The sequence below is a fragment of the Lucilia sericata genome, unplaced genomic scaffold, assembly GCF_015586225.1.
Source record: "Lucilia sericata isolate MDLA Ls3-8-SP2 unplaced genomic scaffold, ASM1558622v1 Contig000438F_arrow, whole genome shotgun sequence".
NCBI classification, from domain to species: domain Eukaryota; kingdom Metazoa; phylum Arthropoda; class Insecta; order Diptera; family Calliphoridae; genus Lucilia; species Lucilia sericata.
Genome location: NW_023994453.1, coordinates 177,052 through 199,962, shown reverse-complemented (window position 1 = coordinate 199,962; position 22,911 = coordinate 177,052). Strand labels below are relative to the sequence as shown.

At 34.4% G+C, this 22,911-nt stretch overlaps 3 protein-coding genes across 3 annotated transcripts; 2 read left to right on the top strand and 1 right to left on the bottom strand.

Moving 5' to 3' along the window:
* Window positions 1–9,891: 9,891 nt before the first annotated feature.
* On the bottom strand, window positions 9,892–11,829 carry LOC119604852 (60S ribosomal export protein NMD3-like). Its single transcript, XM_037957736.1, has one exon. The coding sequence runs from the start codon at window positions 11,676–11,678 to the stop codon at window positions 10,119–10,121; it is 1,560 nt and encodes a 519-aa protein (XP_037813664.1). The 5' UTR covers window positions 11,679–11,829; the 3' UTR covers window positions 9,892–10,118.
* Window positions 11,830–12,969: 1,140 nt separating this feature from the next.
* On the top strand, window positions 12,970–14,831 carry LOC119604846 (60S ribosomal export protein NMD3). The gene has a single exon (XM_037957727.1). The coding sequence runs from the start codon at window positions 13,138–13,140 to the stop codon at window positions 14,707–14,709; it is 1,572 nt and encodes a 523-aa protein (XP_037813655.1). The 5' UTR covers window positions 12,970–13,137; the 3' UTR covers window positions 14,710–14,831.
* Window positions 14,832–14,983: 152 nt separating this feature from the next.
* Window positions 14,984–16,675, top strand: LOC119604848 (exopolyphosphatase PRUNE1). The gene is made up of 2 exons (XM_037957728.1): window positions 14,984–15,516; window positions 15,568–16,675. The coding sequence occupies exons 1-2, from the start codon at window positions 15,472–15,474 to the stop codon at window positions 16,639–16,641; spliced, it is 1,119 nt and encodes a 372-aa protein (XP_037813656.1). The 5' UTR covers window positions 14,984–15,471; the 3' UTR covers window positions 16,642–16,675.
* Window positions 16,676–22,911: the final 6,236 nt, after the last annotated feature.

Here is a 22,911-nt window from a genome sequence, read left to right as displayed (position 1 = left end):
AGCACTTCGGGTTACTAGTTGTGATGAAAATTCTACATCTTTTTCCACACTTTTTTTGCTGGGATGTAGTTTGTAAAGTATGACATCAATTATTTTTTGCTGGGCCCAGCAAAAAAAGTGTGGAAAAAGATGTAGAATTTTCATCACAACTAGTAACCCGAAGTGCTTCAAATTCGGGTTCGTATTTGCAAAAATAGTTCGTCATTTAAATGAGTTCTTATAACCAATGAATATTCGATGATTCTCAAGCGAATTTTCATTGGTGCACTATATTTATTTAAAAATGCATTAATGGTATTTCGATTTAATTATCAATATTTAAATAATTTTTTTGAGTGATATTGACTGATTTTAATTGGATTTAAATTCATGCAGAGGAAAAATACCCATTGTGTTTTAAAATCCGTTAAGCAGTCTTGGTTTTTTCCTTCTCTTATTAATGAACTTAATATTACTAATTTTAATGGACTTAATATTACTAATTTTAACAAAAATCTAATAAAAAAATTAATGTCACTTTTAATCTTTATTGTATGAAATGCACGTTTTCGTTAAATCTCCTAAGAGAATACCAAATTACAGTAAAATATTACAATTCCTATAGTGGAGTGAATTTGGGTGCATTTTTCATGCCTTCACTGATGACAAATTTATTAGAATTTAGGCATGTATTTAAAACGCATTAAATAGAATACTTACTAAAGAAATCATGAAAATATCCCTTCTTCTTTAACAACTTCAAAATTTTTTTGCTGGGGTGTCATTGGAGGGATGTTGTTCATTTTTGGCAGATTTGAACTACATCTGATCTTATTTTTAGAAGCAGTAAAAATCCGATATTTGGATGTCAAAAATAAAACACATTCTCTTAATGACACGCTTATGTAAATTTCACTTCTCTTTCACCAAATCTTGATGTACTTCAAATATGTTATTTGTAATGACTTTTCCACATCTCTTTCCTCACTTTTAACTGGGGTTTCATTTGTAAGGAAATATTTGGTTTATAAAAGTGAAAAATATGTAATCGCATTTTAAGATGTGATTAAGATGTAGTTTGTAAAGTATGACATCAATTATTTTTTGCTGGGGGTTTTTGAAACTTTCATTTAAGGTTTTTGAAAGCATCTGTCGCCAAAACTGCAGTGTAGGTAGTGTTTCATCAAAGTAAGCTAACTGAGTAATTTCAACTAACTGATGTTTAAGCTCTTGAAAAGAATTCTTTTGTTCTTTCCCCCAGAAAAAATTCTGATTTTTCTTTCTTAATAAATTAAGTGGGCCACAAATTGTAGAAAAGTTTTTAAAGTTTAACTTTTCCTAAAAACGACTGAAGTTCCTCAAGATTTCTTGGTCGAGGGAACTTACTAATGGCTAATATGAACTAATAATTTGACCAAGATACTCTATCATTGGTTGCATAAATGAGCATTTTTCAAAATTACATCGAAACCAAATTCATACAAACGAGTTAAAAGAAGTTTGAGATTATTAATATGATCTTCATCATTGGAACCGGTACATATTATAATTAACGGAGCCTGGAATACCGGAAATTGACTGTTCAGCACTGGCTACTCCAAACGGTAAACGTTAGTATTGATATAACTCTAATGAAATATTCACTACTAGTAAATTTTAAGATCCTTCGTCAACTTCGATTTGCAAATACGCATCAGAAGGATAGATTTTCGAAAATAACTTTCCGTTCTTTAGTTTGTGAAATAAATCACGAATTCTTGGAATAGCATATTGCTCAACATCCATTTGGGGATTATTTGTAACTTTGAAATCATCACAAATACTAATCTTATTATTTGGCTTTGGCACTATCACGAGAGGTGAAGCCCACTGACTAAACTTTACAGGTTTCCAAATATCTAATTTGGTTAATCTCTTTGAATGTATTAGCGATAGCATATGGAACAGGTCTAGGTTCGAAAAACTTGGGTCTAACATCCGATTTCATATAAATATCCCAATTCTTTGGGGAATAATTCATTAAAATAGTTATAAATTGATTTTATTTTAAAAACTTCCTCTATTCGAAAAATCTGTACCGATTTAATTTCATCATAACAATTTAAAGCAAATATATTGTTGCAATGTTCTGAATTGGCCACAATAACATCTAAAACTTTCGTTTCCTCACGAAATTCTACATATACTTTACACGATCCTAAAACTGCAATCTTTGAGTTGCCGTAAGCATGTATGTAACTTACCCTCATGATTTTCTCTTTTATAAATCCCATATCTATTTTTAATGACATGAATCTTGGTTTTGTAATGATCGTCTAAGCTTGAAATCAATTCAAAATTTGAAGTATGTTTTTTTCCAATAAGATGAAAAGCTTTGTCTCCGACCCATGAACGAAAAAATGAACGGTTCTTATCGTTGTCTTCAACTCCGTATTCCTTAAAATGCTCTTCAAGCTGTCTTTTATACGTATCAAAATCATTTTGTTCATCATCAAAATTGTGAAACTGTGGTACTGCCACAGAACCCGATGCTAAACTGAAAACTGGACTAGACCTTGAATCTCTCAAAGAATTGGTGTTGTTCAGGTACCATTCGCTGAGCCCACTTCTGTTGCATTGTAAGAACATCTTACAAAAATGTTTAGCAATAAATGACCTCGTCCCAATAAAATGTTTTTCAATTCAAGTAAATATAATATTTTACAAAGTCAAATAGTTATAAGTTTATTAAATGTTAATTCTGGAATGAAAAAATTATTGAAAACAGTTGACAAAACTAAATTATAAATTAGTATAAATCTTAATGTGTACTTTGTTCCACATTGTTAAAAACACTTTAATATTTGAATTTTATATTATACTAGCGTCTTATGATATCGACCAAATTTTGTTAATCGAAGAAAATATATTCTTTTTAAATTTCCTTCATTATACCCTACATCACTATAGTGGGAAGGGTATTATGCGTTTGTGCTGGTGTAACGCATTAAAAAATTAGTACTATACCCACTTTAAAGTATACGTTGTTATCAAAGTACAGGTCGCAATTTTTAAAGATAATTTCATGAAATTTGGAATACACGTTTGTTTTGACCCAAGGACGAAGCCTATTGAAAATGGTTAAAATCGGTCCGTTATTTCACCTAGCCCCCATTGAACTGAACCCCCCGAAAATGGCTTTTGAGCTCATAATTATGTATAATATAGATGTATCTAGATGAAAGTTCGCACTACTGTTTTATACAAGCCTTGATGACCTTGCCGAATTTCGAAATGATCGGACTTCATATGACCCTAAACAACATACAAAGCCCCCTTCAGAAAGTGACTTGAATATCCGCAATTAATTTATTAACACTGTTATTGCAATGAAATTTAGCACAGACAAATATTATATAAATACAAATCTATCCAGTCCATTTTATCGGGATCGGTCTACATTTGCTCCTATCCCACACATAACACCTATCGTGCAGTTCGCTGGTTCTAATTTTATAATTCCGCGTAGAGAGGGATCTTTCATCAGTAGGTTGTTTAAAAGCTGTTAATGAGTCAGCACCTACAGAAGCTGTTGTATGAAATTAATTTGATGCAAAAGCCCAGGATGTTATAGTCTGATTTACGATTGTGTGAAGGAGATACTATTGAAATTCGACTCCTTGATTCGTAAATTGAAGTCTGCTGGTGCAAAGCTTGATGCTGTGGTAACAGCATTAGAAAATCTTCGATCTAAAGAGCTAAACGTATCAATTGTGAAAAAAAACTTTTATTAGCTGAAGAATCTAAAAAGAAACAAAGGCAGTCTGAAAACGTAGAAAAAAGTATTATCGCTTTTGCTACAAGAAAAAAAAAGCCAAGTTTAATGGAAAGTGCCATAAGTGTGGTCATATGAAAAAGGACTGAAGTGTAAAAGAGGCAGAGGATGCTGTGAATCAAACCGTTAGTTTTATAGCTGACTCAATCGTCAGATTAGTAACGGTGTAGTCGTATCTTTTGCGATAGATTCGAGTGCAACTGATCATTTTGTAAATGATGAAAAACTTTTTTCAAATATAAATGAACTTTCCGAAACAAGTAATATAAGCGTTGCAAAAGATGGTGAATTTGTATTGGTGAGAAAAATTGGAGAAGTTAAAGGCTTAAGCAACAGTGGTGTTGAGGTAACATTAAAAATCGTATTGTATAGTCCCAAATTTCGTGAGAATCTTTTGTCAGTAAGCCGTGTTGTGGAAGCTGGTATCAAAGTCAATTTCAAAAGGTACGAAACTAGTCTGGAAAATAATGGAATTGTTAATAGCTGTAGCAAAAAGAGTTGGTAACTTATTTGAACTAAAATTCAAGATTTCGAGGTTAGTATCAAATTTATCTAAAGAAGAGTTGGAAGGACTGTGGCATCGGCGTATGGGTCACATTGACAAACAGACATATAGTAATATGGTCAAATATAATATGGGAATATGTATTCCAAATCAAATCCCAATAGATAGTTTGTATCCAAAGTAAACAATGTCGTGATCCATTTGATGGAACTCGTTCTAGTGCTACACGTCCTATAGAGCATATCCACTCAGACGTTTGTAGACCAATTAGTCCTATGACGTACAATGGTCCAAAATACTTCGTTTCTTTCATAGACGACTATACTCATTTTACACATGTCTATTTAATGAAAAATAAGTCTGAAGTTTTTGTAAAGTTTAACGAATATTGTGCTCTTGTTAATGCTAAGTTTGGAATTAACCGTAGACCAGGGTAGAGAATATATCGTCACCTAAAACGCAAACGACCCTATCTAATATTTTTAAAATTTTACAGGAGAAGCAAAAAACTATTTAAATTGAAAAGTTTGTTTCTATCGCCGCGATTTATTTGTAGTAAATAAACAAATTTTTTAATAGTGAAATCTATCAGTTATGATAGTTGACAATGGCGTATAAAAAATTTATAAATTGGACTTTCTACCTTTACCCCCTCATTCACAAACAACATTTTTATTTTATAAAAGGTTTATAAAACAAAATTTCCATACAAAATCTAATTTATAAACTGTTTATAAAATAAAAATTTTGTTTGTGAATAAGGGGGTTAATATTTAAATGTTTTTGTAGATAGGGCCTTTAGTTTTTTGTCAATAAAAACGTTTATTTTTGTGTGGATATTTGTTTTGATGCAATACATGATAATCACCAATAAAAACGATTTTGAATTTTTGGTTAGTTAGAGCCGTTTGCGTTCCAGGTAACGATATGTCAAATAAAATGGATGCGTATTGTAAAAACAATGGTGTATTCTACCCAAAAAATGGCGTGGCGAAGAGGTTTAACCGAACTGTTATTGAAAAAGTTCGAGCGTTATTAATTGAATCGGGTGCACGGAAATTTCTTTGGACAGAAGCACTACACACAATCACAATATTAAAATACAAATTTTGATGCATTTGTTGTTGCAATTTATTATTTTTCATCAGAATTTTCAGGTCAATAAATTATTTTGCATTTTTATAGCGGGTTTTTGAGATGGTAATCAAACACCAATTAATAATTAATTAGTTAATCTAAAAATAAATTTAATCTTATGTTAATCCCCTTTGATGTTTTTGAGTACAAGATTAAACTTCGCAGTGTTGCCATACAAAACAACAGAAAACTTCACTGTTTGTTATCAAAACAATGCTTATTTTATAAAAAGAAGAAGACAATTGTAAATTTAATATGAAAATTAATGAAAAATTAAATTAAAAACAAAAAAATGTATTTTGAAGTGTCCATAATTTATACTAATCAATAAATAGAACATTTTAATGTTTATATTTATAAAAAATTTATTAATTTTTTTGCATCAGCTGTTTACACTTTTCCATTTCGGCGCTTAAACTTGCAAACAAAATTAACTAATTGAGTACTCAAAAACATCTTTCGAGGATTAATTTCAATTTAATCGCTAATCTTTCACCTAAAGATTGGCCCTTAGAATTCCAGTTAATTTCGTTGGGTTTTTCAAATTATTTTTTAATTACTTTTTGGAATTTATTTTATTTTTTTATTCTTAAAAGGTCACGTGTTAAGTATTTTTCAACTGCCATTTGCAAAAAACATATCCTCATTGTGTGAAACTGTGAAGTTATTTGCGTTAAAAATGTTTAAAGGGAAATAATGAGGCAATTCCAATATAAAAAAATAGCCCAATAAACCAAAGAACGATATGATAGCAAAAACGGTATTACTTTTTTAGGGCGATTAGGATATCATATTTTATAATTGAAAACGATATTATAATATAATATAAATTTAATATATTTTGTTTCCAATAAAAAATACAAACATTTGAAAAATATTTCAAACATAAAAATAATTTAAATACACAATTTTCATGAAAAGCTGTTAAGGAAATTCAAATAAAATCAATTCAATTTAGATAAATAATATAAAACTAAAAGAAATACGCGAATTTTGATATTTAAATTTTGTGGTAAGTTGACATGTATACAATTTTAAAAAAGTTTCAGATATTTGCATGACAACGCAGATTTTATGAAAAATTTGATTCTACGAATGTATCTAAGAATGTATATATGGAATCTTTTCTTTTTCAGGCTTTTGTTATTTTACTTTAGCGAAATATTTAGTTAAATATCCTTTAAAATGAGATTTTGATAACAAAAGAGCATACAGAATAAAAGCTAGAAAAGGCGATTTTACTATCGTTATTTTTGGAAATTATGATAGAGAAAACGATATTATAATTTCATGGAAAAACGATATTATAAGGAAAAGTACAATTTAGTCCGTAAGTACTATCATTTCCGATACGAGAACGATATTACTTATGATAATTTTTATTACCTATCACCTATCGTTTCTATATCGTTATAATATCCATGGTATATTTAACAAGGTAGTCTCGTCGCTACAACAAATACAATAATACAAAAACAACAGGCATTTTGTTATTGTAAAATAGGCCAAACTGTCAAAAAAAATGTGTGTGTGTAATAGAAAAACAATAAATAAACACAACAGAAATTTGCGATTTTTGTTTTAAAAATTTAAAATAAGAACTGAAAGAATAAGAAATGTCTTTATTTGCATCCATGTTTACGTAAATAAGTGTCCGGAATATTGAATATCGTAAAATTTAGCGTTCAGCTTTTGTGGTTGTTAATGCATTTTAACATCAAGTCATGATTTTTTAGATAAATGTAAGTAACAATTTCAGATAAAGCATAACAGAATGATAATTTTTCCATAATTTCTCTGAATTAGCTTCATCTGCATAACAAGTCTAAACAAAAATAGGTGAAAATTAAACTAATTCTAAAACTGTAGGTAAGAATGTGAGTGCATCTGTTATCAAGCGTCCCTAAAAGTTTTACAGAGGTATCGAACTTCGTTGATTAAATTGGTGGTTTATACAAAGGTCGCTTCTATATAGCTTTTACAGAACCAGTTCCTGGGATGCTCTTTAATTTAAAATTATCATCGCCAAACTAGAACAGATAAAAGTAGGTAAATTGCATGCGTGCTATGTTTGTGTGTCACACAAACATAGGTCACGTTAAGTCTTAACTCCGGGTACATAAAAGCAATGAGTGCCACATTGAAGTCACACACAATATTATTATTCTCCAATCTTAATTATTTTAAATTAATTTAATTGAATTAATAAAAAATATAAAACTTAAATTTATTTTTCTACAATATTTCACAATTATTTTGAAAGATTTTTCAAATTCAAATAATTTTAAAATTTTCCATAGTAACGTAAACAAACATTTTGACAAATTGGCCTTAAGCAGCTGATAATCAGCTGTGCTGATGAGTATACCTTCTTAATCTACCTTGATAATATCGTTTGGTTTATTGGGAGTTTAGTTTTTTAGAACAAGTGCAAATCAACGAAATACAATTATGATATGTTTAATCAATATCATTAAAGAATATAAAATAGAGCAATTGATGAAATGACCCAAATAATTAATAGCATAAACGCACTGAGTGGTCTTTCAAAATCTTTAACTACCAAAGGGTTGCTCGGAACCAATATAAAGTGAACTGTCGTGTGATACAGGAAAAATACTTAATTTAGATATTTACAAACAGAGGCGGTTATCATCACCTAAGGTCCACAAAAGCAATATCTTTCAGCTAATACATACACTTATTTATATTTAGAACCCAAATCAAGAATAATTACCCCGATCCAAATACGCCTACTGTATTTTATTCATAAAATAGAATCATGTATTCTATTCAAAATACTTATTATTTTCGAAATAAAATCAAAGAAACGATAGATTTCATGTCAAATATTAGTAAATTCTTATAGGTATATAGGATAATAAATCGGTTAAGAAACGTCCAAATTTAGTCGTACTACTACTAAAATTTCTAAAAACTGTTTATATAATATACAGGAGTAATAAAAATGTTAAATTTTATAAAATAATACAGCAATAATAAAAAAAATTAACAAAAAATCTAAAAAAGCAAAATACTTTATTGACCTAAAAAATTAACAATACGTTCACATTTTATAAAAAATCTCGTTAGTTAATATCACGATTTTACCTTTTTTGGTAGAAAATTAAAATATAAGATATTCTTTAAAAAATGCAAATTGCTTAACTTTGCTAAAAATAATTGTTCAGACAAAGCTTTTTCTTAAAATTAATAAAATTTTACATAGGCAAATTACTTAATTGATTCACTGTATTTAATGAATCGAAGTTTCACAAGAGCGTTAACAAAAAGTAGTAAATGTCATGGTGGAATATTGTCCTAATTGATATAGGCTATGGAATCAAGAGGCGCGATCAATAATCTTGTCTCGAGATTGCGACTTTAATGAGTCCAAATTTCCTTTTAAGAAAATCGAGAGTAATGCATCAAGAATTAGAATTGCAGAACGTGAAGACTGCGATGTTGCAAATAGCTTACATCAAATTTAAGAACCAAACCAACAAGAGGGTGAAGGGTAACAGTGTTTCGGTTGAAATAATAGAAGAACCAACAAATTCTGAAGGACTACACAATCATGAAGTGGAAACTGCAACAAATAAAAATATGAAGTGGAAGCTAAACTCAGGGGAAGTACATATGAAAGAAAACCTCCAACCAGACCGACTGATATATATGAAGCCATATTTGAAACCGTTTGTAATGATGATGTCCTCAGCCCGTTTTCACAAATTGAAAATTCGTGTAATCGTGATTAATGGCTTAAAGCTGCCAAAAGCGAACTTTATTCAATGGAGAAGAATAAAGTTTGGAAATTTGTGGATAAACCGAAGAATGAAAAACTTCTCGAAAGTCAGATTCTAATGGAAATCCTGTTCGTTTTGAAACAAGATTAGTTGCAAAAGGTTTCTTGAAAAAATTCGGTGTTGATTATGATGAAACATATTCTCCGGTAGCAAAGTGGTGCCAAAAGAGGCTGCACATTTTACCAATTAGATGTTAAAACAGCATTTCTGCATGGCGAACTTAAAGAGAACATATACATAATTAAATCTGAATGCTGGATGTATTGCTATTTTAAAAAATGCTGAATGTAAAAGGTCAAAACACATTGACATTATGAAACATTTCACATGGGATCATGTTTTAAAGGGTCACTTGAAGATACATACTTCTACGAAGAATCAAGTTGTTGTATTTACAAAAGAGTTAGATAAATGTAATTTTGTTGCAATTAGAGATTTATTAAAATGATCTAATTGAGAAAGGGTGTTGTAATATGTACATTGTTAAAAATACATTATTATTTGTATTTTATATTGTTGTTTTTCGAAGGAAAAATATTCCAACATTTTTAATAAAACCATTTTTATAAAACTATTAGTTGATTTTCCTCTTATTAATATAAAATAAGACCAACAAACAAACTTAGCAAGTGAAATAAAAACTTGTAATATTTTAAAATTTTCCTAAAAAAGTTAAAATTTATTTAGCGCTTAATTTTTAATTCAATATATAAGTAGACCTAAGTTATTTAAAAAGTAATACAATCAATTTAAATATACACTTTACTCGAAACTAGGACTCATTTGGAGCCAAATTACGATATATTTTGTACACATTAATAACATAGCTTTTTTGTTTCTTAAACATAAAATTAAGTGTGAAATACATTTTTTTTAATCAATGTACTTCTATTGCACATTCCTCATTTGCAGATGGTACATCTGTATTTATAGAGAGTTCATCTATTATCTCTGCTAATTCTACAGGTGTAATTGCGTCAGTTTTTTCACCCTCAATATCATTCAAAACAGTTTTCGTATGATCTCGATATATATTAACATTTTTTCGTATCTCTGCATCATCTTCCAAATCTTCTATAAAGTCAAGTTTATCTCTGACGATACGTTCGTCCACCGGGCCATATGTTAAGTGTTTAAGTTTCCAAAGCCGTTGCTTATTGCGGGCTGTACGATCGTGACATTTACGAACGATTATTATATCGGGAATTTGATCTGAATGCAATTTATCAAACTCTGCCTCATTGATATTAATTTCCCTCATGCTATAACACATAACGGAATCACCCACGCTGAGAACATGACCCAGGTGTGAACGAGTATGTGTTATATTTTCATTAGTACCTAGTTGCGATGCACGCACTAACCAAATGTCGCATAATTGATGGCGGCATGATTTTTGACCCTTGCCTGGCGCATTTTTAATATCATTTTCACGGAACGGCTCAACATCCATTACAATAAATTCAATCAGTTGCTTTGGATTACAAATGGCAGAAAACGGTGATCGAAAATAATTTAGACCGCTTAATTCGGATAATTGTGCTGTCATTGGATCTATCAGATGCATTCCATGAGTAACTCTATGTACCAAACACAAAGGTGGCAAGTTGCCGAGTTGATGCCTGAGCTTTTGCGGCAGGCAAACTAGACTGTCTTTTGATAGAGGAGCAATTTCTACGGACCAAGTATATTTATAATGATGAATATTGCTATTTTGATCATGTGAAATTAAACGTCTTGATGGCGTTACTTTTACAGGAACCATACTCTCTAAGAAATTCACCATTTTACGGGCATGATTTTCGGAGGCGTAGTAAAAGTCTAAACCTCCGTGCACTGGCTTAATACCCAAGGTGTTTTCATGAGCTTTGTGCTTCAGAATTAATTGTTCCAAATACAAATAGGTCTTTTTATTTTCCGCATGCTGCCTCACTTGAACTACACAACGCCAATAATCCTTGGCTTCGACACGATGACACTCATTACACATAAGATTTTGAATTGTATAGTCGATAATAACACCTTGACGTAGTGAAGAAAAATCCGCGGGATTTCCTTCTACTACTAATTTTACCTTGAGACGTTTTGAGTGACGTTCTGTCCATATGAAACATGCATCAATTAATTGTAAATTTTTTAAACCTTTCAGTTTTTTTAGACATAGGCCCAACAGTTCGCGGGATTCCCATTTGGCATTTATCCACTCACCGGGAGGTTGCAAAAAACGATCACAACCTTTACAGAACTGCAGTTCGACTTGTTTACATATGCCTGCGGTTATATCAATATGTTCACGTAAACACGTCAAGCACATATTATGGGAATTGGGTTGTATGGATACCCCACATTCACAACATTTTATAGTATTTGTTCTGATTTCGATATTCTCTTCACTATTATTTCTGGCACCTTTAGCGTTAAAATCGACGTATTCCATTCTGCTCTTTGTGGTTGCAATGAAAAAAAGAACCTTGCCTCTGTTATTTTCTTTATGTATTTTGTTATTAAACTATGATTTATTAATAAGGTGATGGCAACGGTAAGGTGGTTGTTTTTTTAATCATTTTTTCTATATTGAATTTGACAGTTATAGTACGGGACAGACAAGACAATCCATTTCGATTGGGTGGGCATCTGAATTTATCAATGTGAATATTTTAAATGAAATGAATAATTTCATCATGTTTGTAAATTAGGGTTGATTTAGATGGTGCAAGTTAACTTGCTGTTGTAAACAAAACAGCAAGACTATTTTGATAATTTTCATTTCGAATGAGATATAAAAGAAATAGGAACCTGTAAAGTACGAACAATTTGTGCCCAAGGTCTATTAATTATAATTAATTTACCTTTTATTTATTTTTATTTATTTATTCAAATGTAATACATGTAGCCACTTGGCCAATAAAAATTATATTACAAGTATTCTTATTATCTATGAGAACATCCACTTCTCCTAACGACCCCTACAAATACATACTTATATAAAATATAAAAATAAGATAAACAATGTACTAGGGTTCTATAGTTGAAACGAAAAGTCGACTTTTCGACTTCTTTCATTTAGTTAAAAGTCGACTTTTCGACCTTTTGCATTTTATGAAAAGTCGATTTTTCGTTGTTTTATTAACCGGTATACTTTTTTCGACTTTTCGACTTTTTTCGACTTTTTTCAACTTTTTCCGACTTTTCGACTTTTTGACTATTTTCGACTTCTTTCTACTTTTTTCCGACTATTTTTTGACTTTTTTCGAGTTTTTTCCGACTATTTTAGAGTTTTTGACTTTTTTCCACTTTTTTTAAATTTTTGACTATTTTTGACTTGTTTCTACAATTTTCGAGCTTTCGACTTTTTCCGACTTTTTTCGAATTTTTTCGAATTTTTTCGACTTTTTCCGACTTTTCGACTTTTTCGACTTTTTACGACTTTTCGACTTTTTTCGACTTTTTTCGACTTTCAGACTTTTCGACTTTTATTAACAAGTCGACTTTTCGACCTTTTTCACAGACGATAGTCGAGTTATCGACTTTTTTGGAACAAAATAGTTGACTTCTACTTTTCGACAAAAAGTCGATTGTTCGATTATTCGAAAGTCGATTTATAGAACCCTACTTAGACTGTATAAAATTATCGCATTGTTGCCAAATAGTTAAAACTTGTATATTTTTGATTGATACAGTACGTGAACAGAGCTATATTTACAAAAAATCTACGTAAACAACAGTTTGCTTATGAATCTGGCATCATCATCTGGATCCACATAAATATTTCAAGCGCAGCGGTGCTGCACGTGTTTTTGTTTTTTATTTTATTAAAATAAATATATAAATTTTCAAAAATTTCGCTGAAATTAATATAATTTGAATTACTCAGTTGTTGGTAGACTTTTGAAAAAATGGAATATGTTGATTTTTCTGGCGGTACCGCAACTGATGCTACAGCTAACAATGATGTACAACAGTCTGTGATATTATGTTGCGAATGTGGTGTGGCTATCCAACCAAATCCTTCGAATATGTGTGTCACTTGTCTACGTAATCACGTTGACATCACCGAAGGTATTCCTAAGCAGGCTGTGCTTCATTTTTGCCGCAATTGTGAACGTTATTTGCAACCCCCCGGGGAATGGATACAGGCAGCATTGGAATCCCGAGAATTGTTGGCTCTTTGTCTCAAAAAGTTGAAAGGACTAAAAGAAGTTAAACTTGTTGATGCTGGGTTCGTGTGGACAGAGGCTCACTCTAAACGTATTAAAGTTAAATTAACTGTACATGGAGAAATATCTGGTGGCACAGTGCTCCAACAAGTTTTCATAGTGGAATTTACAATACAGAATCAAATGTGTGATGATTGTCATCGTACGGAGGCCAAAGATTTCTGGCGCTGTATGGTGCAGGTTCGCCAACGTGCTGAAAACAAGAAAACGTTCTATTATTTGGAACAATTGATATTAAAACACAAGGCCCATGAAAATACTTTGGGCATTAAACCCAAGCATGGCGGTTTAGATTTCTACTATGCCAACGAAAATCATGCTCGCAAAATGGTTGATTTCTTACAAACAATGGTTCCCGTTAAAATAACATCTTCGAAGCGTTTAATTTCCCATGATATACACAGCAACAATTTTAATTATAAATATACTTGGTCGGTGGATATTGCTCCCGTATCGAAGGACAGTGTTGTATGTTTGTCCAAAAAGTTGCGACAACAGTTAGGAAATCTTTCTCCTATATGTTTAATACACAAAGTGACAAGTGGAATACATTTAATAGACCCTATGACTGCTCAGATTGCCGAACTATCTGGTCAAGTATTTTACCGTTCTCCCTTCGGTCCCATTTGCAATCCCAAGCAATTGGTGGAGTACGTTGTAATGGACGTCGAAATAATTATGGATAAAGATCGTAAATATTACCCAGGCCAGGGACAATTGTCTTTCCGTCACGTACTCTGTGATATTTGGGTTGTACGAGCTTCTGAACTAGGTATCAACGACAATCCCATACATACACGCTCACATTTAGGTCACATTCTCAAAGTCGGAGATTCTGTGTTGGGTTATAATATAGGTGAGGCCAATATCAACGACAATGAATTTGAAAAGCTCACGGCCGAACAAATTCCCGATGTAGTTTTGGTGAAAAAATGTTATATTGATCGCCAGACACGCTCGAATCAGCGTTTGTGGAAATTACGCCATTTGGCGGATGAAGCTACAGATGAACGTAGTAAAAACGATTATCATGAATTTTTGGAAGATTTAGAAGAAGATCCAGACTACCGTAGACAAGTTAATATTTATCGCGATGCTAAGAAAATTCCAGTTGACGGCGGAGACACTTTGGGTTTCAATGATAATGTTCCACGTATTACTTTAGCAGAAATGTTGGACGATTTAACTTTGGATTGTGCTGATGATGAAATGGGAGAAACGGAGGATGCACCTGAGGAACCTCAATTGTAAAAAAATTGTATTTTTATTAATACATAAATTTATTATTATTATTATTATTTTAATGAATTATTGGAAAATATTACGTTAATGTACTATATATACTAAAGATGAAAAGGATTTATTATGAATAATTTGTATGTTGTTATTTTTCTTAAATGGTTTTATTTAACTTGATCTGTTAGTTTATTTGAATATCTAAAATTGTTTTGATAATATGAAGTTTTGTGATTTAGTTAGTTTGGTTAAAAATTAGCTTAAACTGAAAAGGCTGATATTTGGGAAATATGTTGACACCTAATAAAAATACAATCCTTGAAAAAATAAGTAGAAAATTGGAACTAATATAAATTGGGTATAACTCTCAAATTTTGAAACAAATTTTACCGCTTAAAGGCCTTTTAATGATATGATTTGTGATACGTATGTATGTGTTTTGGTCAACAAATTTTTCTCTTTCAAATTATACATATTTTGACTGGATCGGTTCATGAATAGGAAAAGTATGATAATATATAAAAAAACATAACAAGTCTATAACTCCATAACTAAAAATTGGTTAACCAAAAGGCATATCACAAATTATAGAATTAAAAGATCTTTAAGTGGTGAATGTTCAAAATTAGAGAGTTATACATATTGTAAATATATGTACGTCAAAGAGTAAATTGTTTCCTAGTAGTGTGGCAACTTGTTAAATGTCATTCTTTTTGTTTACACTTGATTTTGTATTATTTTTGACAAAAATATCAATAAATAGAATATTAATTAAAAATGTTAAATTTTTTAAAACAAACACGTAAATTCGTTAATACTAAGGTAATAAACAAGATTTTAATTTTTTCACAATACTTATTTTTTTTGCATTAGGAACCAATTTGTATTGTTTTGGGAAACGAATCCTGTGATTTGGATTCAGCAGTATGTGCTGTTTCTATGGCATATTATTATCAAAAGAATAGAAACTCTTGTTTAAATACACCAAAGGCTTATAATTACTTACCAGTACTGAATATTCCTAAACGAGACTATCCGCTAAAAACTGAAGTAAAATATATATTTCAAGAAAATAACATTAGTGAGGAATGGCTAACGTTTAAAGATGAGTTGAATGAGGACTTTTTGAAGGATTCGGCATTTGTATTAGTCGATCATCATGTTAGTCCCTGGTTAAAAAACTGCATAGCAATATACGATCATAGACCTAAAGATGCGGCAGCAATTATATCAGATAAATGTGATTTGCATTTGAATTTAGTAGGTTCCTGTGCAACTCTTGTGGCAGAGAAATTTGTAAATGCAAAAATGTTGGATGCTTCGGAAAAGGAGATTTTAAATTTATTGCGTAGTACTATCGTATTGGATACCGTTAACTTTTCAGAGTCTGCGGCCAGGGCAACGCCCAAAGATCTCGAAATTTGTTTAGCCTTGGAGGAAGTTTTGGAGAAATTTAACTGTTTACAAAACAGAGAAACTTTGTTTGAAACATTAGTTAAGGCCAGAGCAGATGTGGGTTCCTTGACGGCTTCACAGTTGTTGCGAAAAGATCTTAAAATTTTAACTTCAAACAAAAATGGTGGCAACATTAATATCGCCATACCCGGTTTCCCACTTCTGGTGCAGCATTTTATTTCCAAATCCGGTGCAGAAGATGCTGTAAAAGAATTTGCCCAAGAATTTAATTGTAGCGTTGTGCTATTGATGGGTATGTTTGTCCAACCGGAAGACAATAGTGTTCATCGTGATTTTGGTTTAATAAATATAAGCGACTCTACTATGTGTGAATCCATTAAAAAACGACTTTTGTCACTAGATGAACCTAATTTATGTGTCGAACTTTACAATAATTGTAATTTTATGGATGGATCATTTTATAAACAACAAAATATTAAGATAACAAGGAAACATGTTTTACCAATTGTAAAAAATATTTTAGATCAATAAAAAAACCGAGAAATTTTTTTAAAATAAATCCTAATTTAATGTCTCTCAATAATGGGCTGATACACAGTAAGTTCGGAAATGTATCACGGAAGTATATGATGCATAAAAAACGTCCAAACACGCAGCATAAAAACAATTGACACAGTGCAAAAATGTATTTTTAGATTTTAATTTATTTATGATCATTATTTTCATTTACTATTTTTAAGTATTCGAATTTAGGTAAACTATGAAAAGATACCAAATTTAATAATATATTTTCTATGCAAAATAAATAAATTAATTTGTTATATTGTCTAGACAGTCCTTATGTTTGATATATCGTTTTTTAAAACTTGAAAAATTTACATTTACTTAAATTTATTTAGCTTTTTTTTAAAAAAGTCCCTAAAACTACTTCACAAAAGTATACGAATTTATTCTGTATTTCATATTTGAACATATTATACGAAACACAAATTCTAGAATCGAATGGTTTTTATGCTTAAAATTGTTTTAAGGAGTTACTATCAACCGAAAGGATATATTTTTGGCCCATTTGGTCCACAATTTTAGGGGATTTGTACCCTCTTTTCACGTAATATCATTAAAATGGCGATTTTTGAAAATATTTGTAATTTTTTCCTCTTTTTTCCAGAGATAAAACCAAAATTTTATATTGGGATTTAATAGACCCCTTGGGATATCCAAAAATAATGTAGTTTGTTACAAGAATCTGTATATAAATGTTCCAAGATATATTATTGGGATCATTCTTCTGTAGCTAGTTCAATATAATGGAACTTAGGACTATTTTTATAATACTAGGGTCAAAAATTTTCAGGGAAAGTTTTCTGGTATGTATTTTTTGGATATCAAGTTTTATACATTTTAAGTTTTCAATGTATTGTGGAAGTGTATAACTCCAAAACATGCTTCGAATAAACACCTTTCAATATAGTAGAATCGTTCTTTTTATATACCAATGGCCTCCAGGCTGCATGTCACCATATCATAATGTTTTAACTCAAAAATCCTTCGCCTGGGTAACAATCTTGTCGCGATGCGAGGGCTTACGTACACTCTGTTGTCAGGGCCTTCTGAGTTTATTGGCTTCAAACCTCTACTCGCGGTGGGTTCTGGCTTATAAAGGGGTGTATAACTAAAGGTTACTCATCCTGTCATGGTATGGCTGTAGCAATAAGCGGTTTACATAGCTTGTCGCTTTATTATCATGGCATAGATGATACGTGATTGCCCATTGCAGGTTCGCTCTTGATTGATAAGAGCTTTACTATTAGGGTATTGCGTTATATAAGCACTTTTAAGGTCAAGGTGGTTGGAAGCAGTGCCGAGGTCCTGAATGGCTAATTAGTGCGTAAATAAATTAGCCGTTAACAGCTCCCCTCAGCGTCAGGGTAAAACGCTGTTGTAAGATAGTTGCCTAGTCCACGTATGCCGTCACTGCGTGGATGGTCCGTCCGAACGAGCATATTCGTGGGATCAAAATTGAATCGAAACATTTAAATAAAGAAAAGGGAGAGGTAGTAGCGGACAGAAAAGACGTACAATGTGACGAAAGGGTAGTAGAGCTGGACACTACGGCTTTCAGGGACCGGACTAGTGAGGATGGTGGGGATACAGACCTATCATTAGACGGAGGACTGACACTGACTGACATTCATGCTAGGATCTTGAAGCATGAAGAACAGATTCTAACGGACTGTAATGTGGACGACCTTCTAGGGTTGTCGAAGGACTCCTTTGGAGAATCCGGCGCCACACAGAAGTTCGGGGAGATGGATCTGTCATCCGACGGGGAACATAACACCACTGTGGTGTCTGCTCACGGTCGGATGACAGAGTCATCCCCTCCCACTGACGAGGCCAAGGAGGACCAATGTAGCCTCTCGGAAGAAGGTCGTCCACATGGCGTAAAGAACGCCAATCTCGTTCGGCAAGCCGCCGTGGAGGAGTCGCCTAGAGCCCCTCCACGAGATCTTGCTAATGCTGGTCGAACGAAAGAGGATAGGGCGAAGAACGGCACCCGGAAATCTCTGGCCTTTCTGGCTAAGATGGAGCAGAGAGATCCGGCGTCGTTCTCATCAAAGGAGAAGTACCTCGTCAAGAAGCACAAGCATGACGTAGCTAGATTTGAAAGAATCTATGGTCCTGTTAGTGTTATCTTGGGGTGGCCTTCTAAGGAACAGCAAGCAGGTAATGATGTTGGCCAGGTATGCACTCACAAGGGTGTGGGGCCTTCAACATCGGCTGCTTGTCGTGACGAAAACAAAAAGGAGGATGGTGTTATTGCTGCCGAAGCGCTCAGGGCCTCGGCGGGAGCTGCGGGTGGCAACAAAACATCATCCAAAGTGGTGCCAGGGGCGAAGAGGGAAGGGAAACCTCCAGCTGCTTCTCCTAAGGGTCCTCAAAAGGGGGCCATTAGGAGAACCGGGTCTGGAGGTGGCCAGAACTCCAAGCTAAAGGGGCCCAGAAAATCTTCGTCGCTGAGGACGGCTGGTAGAAACCCGGCTAGCACCTCTAATGAGCCTCAAAAGGGGACCATTAAAAGAGCTAGATCTGGGGATGATCAGCCGACCTCATCAACGAAGAAGGTGAAGAAATCCACGAGCCTGGATGGAAACTTTCGGGCGGCTGTTATAGATCGGTCTGATCCGGATGGGAAGATCAGTCCCGAGCTTTGGCAGCTGGTCGAGGGCAGGTTCCTGGACGAAATCGCTGCATACAGTGGTAGCCCAGATGACGTATCCTTCAAGGGTGCAGACTGGGCTAGGGGCATCAAGATTGTCAACTGTGGCAATAAAAATTCCTTTGAATTTTTAAGGGCCACGGTTGCCAAGCTTGGAGACCTTAGTCCGGACTCAAAGCTCGAGGTGATTTATGCATCTGAATTACCACTCAGGTCAATAGTGACAGTGTGGATTCCACCACCCATAAGACCGGTGGACACCATACTGGCGGTATTGGCCAAGCAGAACAGTAATCTCCTTACAAACCAATGGAAGTTTGTTGCTTCAATGGTGTGCAAGGAGAATACAGGGAGGGATTTCCGTTTCGCTGTAGACGACAAATCCCTCGAGATCTTGGATGGGCTGAGGGGAGTTGTCAACTTCGGACTTGGAACTGTACGGTTTAGATACTCTAAGCATGACAGATCCAAGGAAGCTGCAGGTGGTGCAAATAAACCTGCATCATTGTGAGGCAGCTTCAGCGGAGTTGGCAAGGTTCATCACCCATTCCCAGACGGACGTGGCCCTAATCCAAGAACCATGGCTAAATAACAATAGGGTTTGTGGATTAGCGATCACGGGATATACTTTGTTCGTCCCGTCCACTGAGGATAAGGTTAGAACTTGTATATTGGCAAAGAATGAACTTAATTTTCTAATATCTCATTCTTTTAGGAGCGGTGATCTAACCGTTATAAACAGAGAGGTCAAGGGTGAGCGGTTGCTCTCGGTGGCCTCAGTGTACATGCCGTATGAAGCTATAGAGCCGCCTGGTGTAGAGGTGCTGGAGCTGACGGCGTATGCAAAGCGGAAGGGCGCTATCCTGATACTAGGCTGTGATGCAAACGCACATCACAGTCAATGGGGCAGTGCTGACATTAATAAAAGAGGTGAGTTAGTGTTTAATTTCATTACTGCATGGAATCTTATTATCTGTAACAGGGGCAATATGCCAACGTTTAGGAATAAAGATAGGGAAACAGTTATTGATATTACCCTTACTAACCAAAATGAGGATCTTATTAGGGATTGGAAAGTACATACCGACTATTCGTTCTCTGACCATAGCCGGATTACCTTCACAGTGAATTTGAGTAAATCCAAGCAGGAACCCTTTAGGGACCGTAGGAAAACCGACTGGTTAAAATTCTACAACAGGGTCCGGTCAGGATTTTCGCAGATGGATATAAATGTTCTGCGGTCCCTCGAATTGGATAAGGTTGTAGACAAATTTACCAGTGTGTTAACGGAGAGCTATGAGCTATCCTGCCCGTTGAGATTTCCGGGTAGGCATAAGCAACCTAAGTGGTGGACCAGGGAACTACGTGATCAAAGGTCGACGGTTAGAAGGTTGTTTAATAAGGCAAAGCTTACTAGACTTCCAAAAGATTGGAACAACTACAAAGTGAGTTTCAATAAGTATAAGGGAGAGATCAAAAGAGCAAAACAGATATCATGGAGGAACTACTGTGAATCTGTTGGCAACGTAAATGAGATGTCTAGATTCCGTAGAATTTTAGCCAAAGACCCCAAGGCCTTAGGTTACATTCAGCGTGAAGACAACTCGTGGACGGAGTCCAGCTCAGAGACACTCTCTTTGCTTATGGAAACTCACTTCCCAGGTTGTGCTGATATAGATGATAGGGACTTAAGTCAGGGGGTCCAAGGACCTGGGGCTTCTAGTTATTCATCTGGTCATATTGATGAAATAGTCACTAGGGACAAATTGGGCTGGGCGGTGAACACTTTTGACCCATATAAATCACCGGGTCCGGATGGTGTTTTTCCGGCCATGCTCTGTAATATTCCTGAAGACGCATTGGCACTTCTAGCTGATATTTTCAAGAGGTGTCTCCTCACGGGATACCTTCCAAGAAGGTGGAGAGAGGTTAGGGTAATCTTTATTCCTAAGGCCGGTAGGGCATGCCACTCGAAACCTAAGGATTTCAGGCCTATCAGCCTATCGTCTTTTATACTGAAGACTTTAGAACGTCTGATAGATCTTTATCTCAGGAGCAATATAGATACCCGTCTTATTAGCAACGCTCAACATGCCTACCTAAAGGGTAAGTCGGTTGAGAGTGCGTTACATGAGGTGGTTGGTTGTATTGAGCACGGTTTAGAGCATAGGGAATATACTCTAGCCGCGTTTTTAGACATAGAGGGCGCCTTTAACAACATTAGAATAGAGGCCATCAGAGAGTCGTTAGTCGTACTCGGAGTTCAGGATTTCCTAGTGAGTTGGATAGTATCGATGCTTGATAGCAGAATTATCAACTCAACCTTAGGGGATGATAGGATTCGCAAACGAGTTACCAGGGGTACACCACAAGGAGGAGTGTTATCTCCCCTACTATGGTTACTGGCGGTCAACTCTATCCTAAGGATCTTTGAATCTAAAGGTAGGAAGATAGTCGCTTATGCGGATGACGTGGTGCTACTGGTCAAAGGTAAATTTCTCCCGACAATCAGTGAGGTCATGCAGTCAGCACTAAGTGATCTATCAACCTGGGCAAACAGGAATGGGTTGGGTGTGAATCCATCTAAGACGGAGCTAGTACTTTTCACTAGGAAATATAAAGTTGAGAGTTTTAGCTTGCCGAGATTAGACGGCGTTGAACTGAAATTATCGGAAGGAGCCAAGTATCTAGGGACCTTCCTCGACCAAAAATTGTCTTGGAAGAAGAATATACAGGAACGGCTTAAAAAGGGGCTCAATGCATATTACACGTGCAGAAACTCTATTGGTAAGAATTGGGGTTTGCGACCAGACATGGTAAATTGGATTTACACGTCGGTAGTAAGGCCCATCATTACCTATGGTTGTACTGTGTGGTGGGTAGGAATGAGGAAATGCAGCTATAGATTAATACTCAGTAAGGCTCAAAGGTGTGCTTCTATCGGCATAACAGGTGCCAGGGGCAGTACACCGCAAGCAGCATTGGATATTATTCTGAATCTGCTCCCAATTGAGAAATATGTTGAGAGTGTAGCGGCTAGGAACTTATTCAGACTGTTTGAATCAGCTCTAGTAAGACCAAAGCGGGTAGGCCACACTAGAATACTGTACGAGGTAGGTCTAACAGGAATTGAGGGAAGTACGGAGGGTATTTCTGATCATTTGGTTACGACCCTGGACTTCGGAGTAACACCCTCAATAGTGATTCCTAGTAGGGATGAGTGGGAAGGATCCGAAGTACTGTTTGAGGGGTGTGCAGTTTTCACTGACGGATCCAAGATGGACTCTGGCACAGGTGCCGGGGTTTATTTGGTAGACAACAATATAAGAGTGTCCTACAGACTTCCGGACGAATGTAGCGTTTTTCAAGCGGAAATCCTGGCTATATGGAAATCCGTGGATATTATTAAGACACACATTACTAGGGGGTCGGAAGTGACGATTTATGTTGATAGTCAGGCAGCTCTTAAAGCTTTGCAGTGTAAAACGTTACATTCTAGCTTGGTAAACAGCTGCAAAAGAGACCTGGAAGGGTTAGTCAGGTTATACACACTCAGGCTGTGTTGGGTACCGGGACACTGT

Excerpts from the sequence above, each read along its gene's own strand:
- LOC119604852 (XM_037957736.1), bottom strand. The coding sequence starts at position 11,678 with ATGGAATACGTCGATTTTAACGCTAAAGGTGCCAGAAATAATAGTGAA.
- LOC119604846 (XM_037957727.1), top strand. The coding sequence starts at position 13,138 with ATGGAATATGTTGATTTTTCTGGCGGTACCGCAACTGATGCTACAGCT.
- LOC119604848 (XM_037957728.1), top strand. The coding sequence starts at position 15,472 with ATGTTAAATTTTTTAAAACAAACACGTAAATTCGTTAATACTAAG. Across the intron at positions 15,517-15,567 it reads GTAAATTCGTTAATACTAAG|GAACCAATTTGTATTGTTTT; the intron begins GTAATAAACAAG and ends TTTTTGCATTAG.